The sequence below is a fragment of the Alligator sinensis genome, unplaced genomic scaffold (genome assembly GCF_000455745.1).
Source record: "Alligator sinensis unplaced genomic scaffold, ASM45574v1 scaffold978_1, whole genome shotgun sequence".
In the NCBI taxonomy this organism is placed as follows: Eukaryota; Metazoa; Chordata; order Crocodylia; family Alligatoridae; genus Alligator; species Alligator sinensis.
The window spans coordinates 1,015,792-1,025,312 of record NW_005842220.1 but is presented as its reverse complement, the minus strand read 5'-3'; the positions used below and the strand labels follow the sequence as shown (position 1 = coordinate 1,025,312).

The 9,521-nt window shown below is 43.6% G+C and overlaps 1 protein-coding gene across 1 annotated transcript in view; it reads left to right on the top strand.

Moving 5' to 3' along the window:
- The window catches only part of MPP6 (membrane palmitoylated protein 6), a 109,650-nt gene extending 105,093 nt beyond the window's left edge, over positions 1 to 4,557 (top strand). The window contains exon 12 of the mRNA XM_025208089.1: positions 4,442 to 4,557. Within this exon, the coding sequence (XP_025063874.1) occupies positions 4,442 to 4,459 (18 nt within the window). The 3' untranslated portion in view covers positions 4,460 to 4,557. The remainder of the gene's footprint in view (positions 1 to 4,441) is intronic.
- The last annotated feature ends 4,964 nt before the right edge of the window (positions 4,558 to 9,521 follow it).

The window sequence follows — 9,521 nt, the reverse complement described above, 5'->3', positions numbered from 1 at the left end:
GGCCCGGCTGGGGGGCGGGCGTGTGGCCACTTTTTCCCCGCGCTCAGCACCAGTTTCTTCCCTGCTGGTGAGCAGCGAGTCGGGGCTGTGTGCTGCCCCCCACCTGTACTGTGGGGTTGGGGCTCACTGGGTGTGAGCGGGCAGGAAGCCAATGGGAGCACAGGGCCCTCACCGGTGTCCCGGGGCCAGTGCCAGCAGGGCCCAGAGCAGGGTGGCAGGAGCGCGGGGGGCCAGCCGAGGGTGGCAGGAGTGTGGGGTCTCAGCTGGCAGGGGCTCTGTGGAGCTGGGCCAGCTCCCCACTCCCTGCTGGTGCAGCCCAGCCCAGCTCCACGGACCCCTGCCAGCCTACACCCCGCTCTGGGCCCCACTGGTGCTGGCCCTGGGACATTGGTCCCAAGACGGTGACAAGGGGGTGGGGCACCTGTCAAGGGGCGGAGCTACCCATGTGGCCCTCGACAGCTTGCTAAAACTGGGTAAGCGGCCCTACTCTTAAAATAATTGCCCACCCCTGTTATAGACACTTCTAAGTTTTACAGGTTTAAAATGTGATGTATTCCCTGCCCCAGTATTTATTCCCTGTACATATTGGCTATAACTCAGCACTCAGCTTTTGATGGGCTTCCAAGGTGGTGATGCAGACAGTAGAAAAATGTTTTTAGTATCTGGAAAGTTCCAGATTAGGTGCCCTTTAAAACTTAATTTGCATCCTACTGAGTCCTTACTTTAAAGGTGGCAAAGGTGACATCTGGAAATTGGGAGGCACAGGTTTCTTACCTAGTCCAATCCTTGACCAGCTCTAAGAACTTAGCCAAGTCCCTCTTTGTACCTCTGTTTCCTCTGTCCTTTGCCTGCTTCACTTTTATTTCGGTTGTAAGCTCTTTGGCTAGAGACAGACATTCAAAAAGCCTGAGCCTGAATTGATTCAGTCTTTGCAGATTAGTCTAACGTGACTAGGCTGAACTGGTTTGAAACTGAACAGACATTCTCTCTTCACTGAGGAAATTCAGACACATACCTGCATTAGCTCAGGTTTGAAGCCAGGGGGTGCTAGAAAAGCCCTCCTTTCCCTTCCCTTCGGGAGCTGAGCTGGGGTGTGGGGCAGGCCCTGGCCAGCCCCCACACTGGCCAGGCCCCAGCAGGACTCTCTCATTCGGGAGGTCTGCCTGCACCGTCCCAGGCTCTTCTCCGCTGGCTGCTGGAGGGGTGGGAGCGTTGCCAGCCCCTAACCCCCAGCTAGCACTTGAGGCAAGGGTGTGTGTGCAGTGCATGCATCTGTTGAAAAGCTCTGTATCATCAATCTCCCTCCCTGCTTCATCATATTGTCTGCAGCAAACTGACAGGCGAGCAAGCCGGCAAGCGCGGGGAGGGGGTCCGATAACAGTCTTTATCACCTGATTAGCAAAACAATAGGCTTTCTCCACATTACTTCAAACTTATTAAATAGCTTACCAGCTGACCTGTTGATTAGCTCCAAAAGCCCAAAGCAGTCACTGTTTTGTCTACCTAGCCCAGAGAAATTAGAGAGAGAAACGCACATACACCTTTCGGCATTAGCTAGCATACCACATGCTGGCTACAGTCCCTGCTGTGGCAGAGAGGAGGAAGGGATCCCTGCTTAAGCAGCAAATGGTGCAGGGGAGGGAAGTGGGGGGCATGGGGAAGCCAGCAGACCCTTCTGTGCCTGCAAATCTATGCTGAACTCCAGTCAGGGAGCAGAGGGGAGGAGCCAGCCCTGCCCAAAGAGCATGCTGGGATGCTGGAGGACTCTGATTTAATTAAAACCGGCAAGAGGTCTGTGACAGACATTGCATAAACCAGTTTGACCCAATTCAGTTAAGTCTGATACTACATTCAACCAGGTTTATCTCAAACCGGTTTTAGCCATTTTCAAACTGGCTTATGTGCACTGAACATCTGTTCTGTTACAGGTTTAAACCAGTTTCTGATCACTTGAACCGGTTTATGTGTAATGTCTGTCCCTTGCCTTTATGACAGACTTTCTCATTGTGTCTATAAAGTGCCTACTCTGATATAGCCCCAATCTCCACTAGTACGTGTAGGCACTAATGTAATAGAAAAAATAAGTACTATGAGCCAGATGTATGGTACATATATCCTTCCCCTGCTACTGTGCACTCCCACTAGCATCCAAAAATCCACTGATTGAACATGTAAATGCATGGTTCCTACTAGGCTTCTTGAAATAAGCTTCGTTGTTTTGAAGTTACCATCATATTCAATTCATTCATATCCTACAGAGATTAAGAAACATTTTTATTTTAAACTCAGTATCTAAAATATTGGGTAATATTCCTTTTAAAAGGGAATGCTCTGTGAGAGATCAGGTATTCACATCAACCAAAGAGGGATACAAAACTCTTCAGTATATTGGGCCTCTCGCCTTAATTGCTGTCCCTGTTGCTGTCAGCCCCTATGGAAGAAAATGTTCTGAGGCCATAAAAGGGCTTGAGTAGTTGGAGGCACTTCCTTTGGCATTAGCTTTCCTTGATAGACTACCAGAAATCATAAGTGGCAAAATCAGGATACGGTACAATTTTTCTTTAGTTTGTGTCTCTTTGTTTTTTTTATGTAGCAGTCTTTCTGTTTGCATTTCTTTCTCGCTTATTGGTATGAACTGTTTGGGATTAACATTTTCTCTCTAAGGTATTGAAGCTTGTCGATAAGAGGATAGTGGGAAAACAAATATTTTTATTTAAGGGTAATTTAAACTATTTTTGTTTCTAATAGTTACCATGATAAGAGCTATAAAAATAATTAAAAATATTTTGAAAATACTTGTCAAATAACCATTTTTCACAGATGCACTGCTGACTTCATCAAATATACTGAGCGATCCCTAAAAAGTGTATAATTTTCTAAACAAAAAAACAATGTACTAGAAATAACCTACATACAAGTTAATAACTGCTGTTGGAGTTTTCTTTGTTGAACAATGATAGGTTAGGATTCCTCATACTGGTGCACCTGCTGAGTACCAGTCTCCTGCTATGAACTTGTATATCATTTATTAATACTTTTATTGAAGCTGTAGTTTACCAGTACACCTTTTAAAGAAATGCAAAGCATCTTGGCCAAGGCATCATGTACAATCAGTACCACTGTTGAGTAATTTACTGTTAACAGGTAAATTTATTTTTACAGTGGACTTGGACTATAATTATATTCTGTGGGCTAAATTCTACTCGAAAGTGATTGTAAATCACGTTTTCAGTATTTTTAATTTTGTCAAACTATGTGGATATAGATTCTTTTTTGTTTTGCTGCTAATACAAGATGTGGTATGATCAGAACCCTAACCAAGTCTTAAGCATGAAAGGGTTAAGTTAGCTATAGGGAAGCTTCCTCACAGATATTTCCCCTCCATCTGCCCCCCCCCTTTTTAATGAGGTTGTATCCAACACTTCACCAGGCTTCAGGATGGGTTAACTGGCCACAGCCATAGCTAATGTAAACACTGCCCCATAGGTGAGCCAGCAGGCATTTCTCTAGAAAATGGGTAATAAAGTCACTTTGTACTATTTGTCCTCAAGCAGTACATGAAGTGGGGGCTGCAAATAGTAGTGGGGTGGCCAGTTTAAACTGGATTTTTGTTTCAAAATACAGTATAGTGTACTCCATATAATATGCAAATCACCTCTGACATTGACTTTTCTTTCTTTCTTTCTTTTAAAAATGCATGTTGATTGTTCTTTACTTCCACAAATGATCCATTGCCTATGTATATGTTTTTATGTATTTTGGTACAGTAAGGGGACCTACTAATACTGAAAGGAGTCTGTAGCCTGAGGTTACTTTTTCAGGAACTGGGATAAGAAATTCAGTATTTTGGTCAAGTTACACTGATTTACATTGATATTAAATGTGTCACCTTGCATTGAGATTTCACTTATCCTGCTTGTTTTTCATATGTGTGATATTCCTTTTGGAAATGAATGTGCATGCCTTTTGTATAAACTAATGAATTTAAAAACTGGACTTGTGAGTTTTAAACTGCTGTCTTCTCATGTATACAGTTCTCAGTAGTGCAAAAAACACTAAAGCGAACCTTTTCTGCCACATTAACCGATTGTTGAATTTGAATTTTGTAATGCAAGCCTGTGAAAATCACTTGGTAATTAAATTTTTACCTAAGAAACTCAGTACTATAGAAGATGCCCAATGGTTGGGAACTGCTGGCATTACAGCTTTACATATATAAAATCAGTTCATATGTAGGACTACATTTTAATCATATTTTGTTTAAGGGGCCCCCATTATCCTATTGTCTTTTTCACAAGTAACTTTTTCATGTTCTGTATAGTCCAGCATTAATATGTTAATGTACAAATCTGTGAAATTGTTAATTCCTAACAAACTATTTTTGTATATAATAAAGATTTAATATTGGGGAAAATGTAAATTAGTTCTTTTCTGATTTCAGATATGCTATGAATCTTAACCAGCCACGTAAATTGACACAGTCAGACTTCACATTAGAGTATACCTCAGGTAATGTAATTCCTGACCAGAGTCATCTGTTGTTTTAAACTTCAATATATATCCATTATAGAAAATGGCATACCCGTTTCCCTGATACTCCCAGAAATCTTGATTTTTGTCTGTATAGTCTTGTTAAAGTGCATGTGGGAGTTACAGATTAGCTAAAGAGACCACATGGCTCAGATTGCAGGCTTTCGGTTTACAGGTATTAACATAGTGAACTTTACTAAAACCAGTTTTAACGATCTCATAATCCATAGTACATGAATGTTCTAAGAAGTGGGTGAGAGAAACTGGCACATAAACATTAGATGAAGTCTGCATTGTAAGTTGAATGGAAAAAGATATGAACTCATGTCTTCAAAAAAACAACAACTTTAAAGATTTCTTCTCATTTTTTCTGTGTATTTGTCTGAAACCACAGCAGTGGTCCTAATGTTTAGTTCAGATATGGGATAGCTGATGAAATTCTCATGGGAGGCTGCTAGACAAATTGCTTAAAATAAGATAAATCTGAAAAGAGTAACTGAGAGTACAGGGAATGAATGGGATGCAATCCCATTATAAAAATATCAAGGAGGACTTTTCCTATTTCTTGATTATCCAGAAGCATTTTGGTGTTCACGTACCACTGCAATCTTTAAATGTCCAGTGAAGATTGTCATAATGGTTCTGGTTATGCTGTTAGAACTCCCCATAGGTGTCTAGAGTCAGCAGTGTTGTCAGGGCAGTGTTATTTGACTCCATTAGTGGCGTGCAGGGGAGTAGGTGTTGCCAGTCACGTCAGGTTTTTTCAGTTTGCATGGTCTGTGCACATGCTGTCAAGATACCATCAGTTATGTTGTCTCCTTAATCTAATTGTTACAAGACAGAAAAGCTTTGTCTCTTTGTGATAGAGAGCTCAGCCAGGTTTATTGTCTACACACAAGCCTAGACACAAGAGTTGGTCCATGATGCTAGGTGGGTTGTTTGCAATCATAATACAGGTGTAAACATAACCACTAAGGCCAGTATGAAGTATTGAGGATTGCCAGGCTCCTTTTTATATGCTGACCAAAACAACTTTGAATTTACAGAATACACATCCTAGTTCTCATCAATTACTGAAACATCTTCAGGTGACATCACCAACATCCTACTTCTCACCACCAGATAAATGATTTGGCAAACAGGTGTCCCTATCTTTGTTTTGGCATTCTGTACTAGTCTCATCAGTTTACTCTCCATCTGTTGGCCTTGGAGGCTCCTCTGAAACTAATAGGCTACTTTCCCAGCAATTTCTGTTCAAGCCACATACAGTATGCCTAGGTTTGTAGTCATTGGTCCTATTTTGGTTCATGCTGTTAGCAGGACCTCTGTATGTGCACCGACCTGTAGTTGTATTAATCCATATTCTAGCAGGGCCTACACCCTCCACCGCCTTAGAGATTTGTCCTGGGCAGGATTTTTATTTCTGGATCTTGTACTCCCTGTAGTAAGAAAGGAAGAGATCCCTAAGCTTTTAGAGTTTTGGTCACTAAATGTAGTGTAATAGTTTTAATCAGCAGGGATCCTGGTTTTCTCCGATTAAAAAAAATCCAAAATTCTTTGATTTAACCCCCCCCCCGCCAAATCCACATTTTTCTGTGATTATGAAACACCACTGCACACACACGGAAGAATACAAGTACAGGCATTCAATGTGCCAAAATCTACATATTGAGGCACCAAAGACCTGATGTGAAATGAACTGACAAAGTACTGAAAACAAAGGTGCTATTAACAAGAACTAAGGAATTGTCTTAAAAACCCTGACCAGACACTGCGCGACTATGGGCTAAAGAAAACAACAATTACAAGTTTCCAATTATGGTTGCTGGAGTCATGAGTGGTGCACTTAAGTACAGGTTTCCCTTACCAGCCACAGGGGTTAAGTTCCTGTGGTTGGCAAAACTAAAGACTTATGGGAAAAATGGGGTTAGGGACTTGAATACTGTACATTATCGTGTATAAAAATCATTTTTACCTGCCTTTGATACACGGGGTGGTCAACCAGGTGTAGGCATACCCCTAGGGGTACATAGATTATAGGGGGCACATGCTAGTGGATGGGGATGGAGCACACCCAGGGCGTGGTGGCAGCGTCCCCCCCAGCGCATTTGCCTCTTACCCTGGGGAGGGGGAAGGGAAGGAGAGGGGAGGGGAGGCGAGGGGAGGGGAGGGATGCACTAGCCGGCCCTGTGCAGCACACTGTGGTGCTTCCCAGCCCCCACCCACCCAGCCACCTATCTGAATGGCGGGGAGGGGGTCTTTTGGCCCCACCTCTGATGGCATGTGATTGGCTGGTCAGCCCGCAGAAAATGCACATAACCAGGTAAGTCAGCAGTCAACCTCAGAGTCAAAGGAAGTGTGTGATAAAATGGTGCTAATAGGCTTGGAGCAGTGACTGAAGCTGGAGCCGTGTAAGAGGGCTGACAGATCTGGGAACAGGGCTGGCAAAGGCAGTCAGAGTAGCAGAGACTACAGGTCCAGCTGGATCGTCAAATCAATCTGTGGTTTAAAACAAAAATGACGCAACTGGAGATGGGATGGTAGAAGTCTGACACTCAAGTCAGTGGTACTGAGTATCAGATTTGGGACAACTACATACTAAAGGAGAAGCTGCTGCAACATCCAATATGAAGCAAGTCTGGTTCCTTTAATTGTGCAGGACAATGCCTTTCCAGAAATATTGATGGCTGTTTGTTGCCTTAACCAAAAATTAAAAGGAATAGTGATTTCTGCCTGCGGACAATCTAAATGGATCTTGGGCTGCATCAAGGTGTGCTATGAAATTGCCAATATGGATTCACTAATCTCTGTTAGAGAACATTTAAAGAACATTTCACTGGAGCCCAGACAAATTCAGTCCAAGACAACCATCTGGAGCTCCATGCACTCCGTTACCAACACAGTGCTATCACTGATGCCCCAAGAGTGCCCCAAAAGAACATTTCACTGGAGCCCTTCATTTGACATGGCTGTCCTTCAGTAACTATGAGGTGCAATTCTACATGGAGTTGTTCACAGTCACCCTAGAGTGAGAATGTGTGTGGACAAGTACTCCAAGAAGAAAGGAGTGACTTGCCAGTTAATGGAGTGCTTTGAGTTGTGACCTTTATGTAGATTCCACATCCCATCCTTCTCCTCGTACTCAGAGGCTGACAGGAGGCAGAGAAGTAGGAAACATGCAACGCCCTTAAAGAGCCCATCTTAAAGAACTCCAGTCACCTGGAAAAAAACTTCTCCTGTCTCACTAGGAGGTTGGAGCTTGCCTCAGGTTAGCTGTACTGTCCAGTCAATCAACTCTTGAGTTTGTATCCACCAGTGGCAGCTCCCAAATTGTCCCTGGAGGATGTGATGAGTCATTTGGTAAATGAGCCATCCCTTTGGCAGCCAATCACTGACTTCTGCTGCTAGCAGGCCGGTGGCCCTGCCCCAAACACAGCCTTCAAAGCAGGAAGGCAGAGAGTTAAACTCTCTGTACAAGTCTCCTGGTGAACTTAACCTGCCCCGATTCTACCATTTTGCCGTGATTCTCATACCTGCTCTTGTGCTCTTGGTAGCTGTATCTGGCTTCTGACCTTTGACTTGCTCCTGACAACAACTTTCAGCTTCTGACCCCTGAGCTATTCTTGACTCTGGCTCCTGACCTTGGCCTGTCTCAGCATCTGACCCTGAGTTCCTAACCCTGGAAGGATCTGTGGAGCTCTTGACTCCTTGGCTCCCAATCCTAGTGTGATCTGTCTCTTCAAACTTTGGCTGCTTGATCCTGGCTTGCCTTGTGCTTGCAGCCCTGGTTCCCAGCTCACACTTCGTCTCCAGTGCCTGAACTGATTTTGGATCCTTGTGCTTTTGCTGTCTTTATGTACCACTACTCTGGCTTCCTGGGCTATTTGTGACCACAACTTCAGTATCCAAACTTAGGCTATCACACTGTCCTCCCTCCGGTCTTGGGACTTAACCAGTTTCTCAGACAGAACCAGTAAGCCTGATTGTCCATTCCCAGTCTGGACAGAGAAATTCTGGATGGAAGGCTTTTGCAAATTTAGATTTTTCTACAGCCATAGATGGCGGTAAAGAGCTCTTCCCTCAGCAGTTAAGAGCTTGTGCAGAGGAAGCAGCCCTGTGGCTGTTTTTTGTCCCTGTTCACCACAGATGAGAGCAGAGAGCTCCTGTCCTGCTAGCACTTCAGGTCACAGCACTTACATGTGTACTTCCACTGTGCTGTGTGTAACACTATTGATCCTGGGAGTGCTGGCAGCTGGTTACCAGAATTCAAACTACCACCTCAGAAAGATCACAGGATCCATGCAGCCACATGGATCAAAGGGTTTTAGAAATTCAGATTTCTTTACAATTTCCCCAGTACACTCCCTGCCAAATACCATGGGGAAGGGAAGGGAAGAATATGGCACCCTGATTTGCTCACAATAATGCCTCTCAAATCACATCCTCCCACAACTTTTAGCTCTGCAATTCCTGGTTTTCAGACCGTTTTTATTCCCAACTCTTGATTTCCAGATCCTAGAAGGGTGTAGAGAGCAGATGTGCTCCTCAGCAACTTCATCTCCCTTGTAATGAATATTTGGCTTCAGGATTCTAAACAACTCTCAGCACCTGGTTGCTATTCTGTTCCCCTGTTTAACTTTTATAATACTTTAATCATTTCCAGGTCAACGGTGCCTAGCAATCCAGAGTGGTTATTAAATGAGGGTGATAACCAGCAACACACTGGGTAAAGGAGAACATTTCCCAGATAAATCTAGCCAAAATATTCCTGGTGCCAGTTTGGCAGACTTAGGCACACAAGGAGAAACATGCTGTTTAGGACTGGTCTTAAAAGTTCCTATTTACAGGTACCTGATAACTTGCAGTATGTCTACCAAATGGAAAACACGAAATAATTCTGAACATGGAACTGCTGTAGGAGCAAACATTACCTTTAGAGAAAAAGGCTCTAATTTTTAAAAGTGGAAACAAAAGCAATAGGGGGAAGTAAC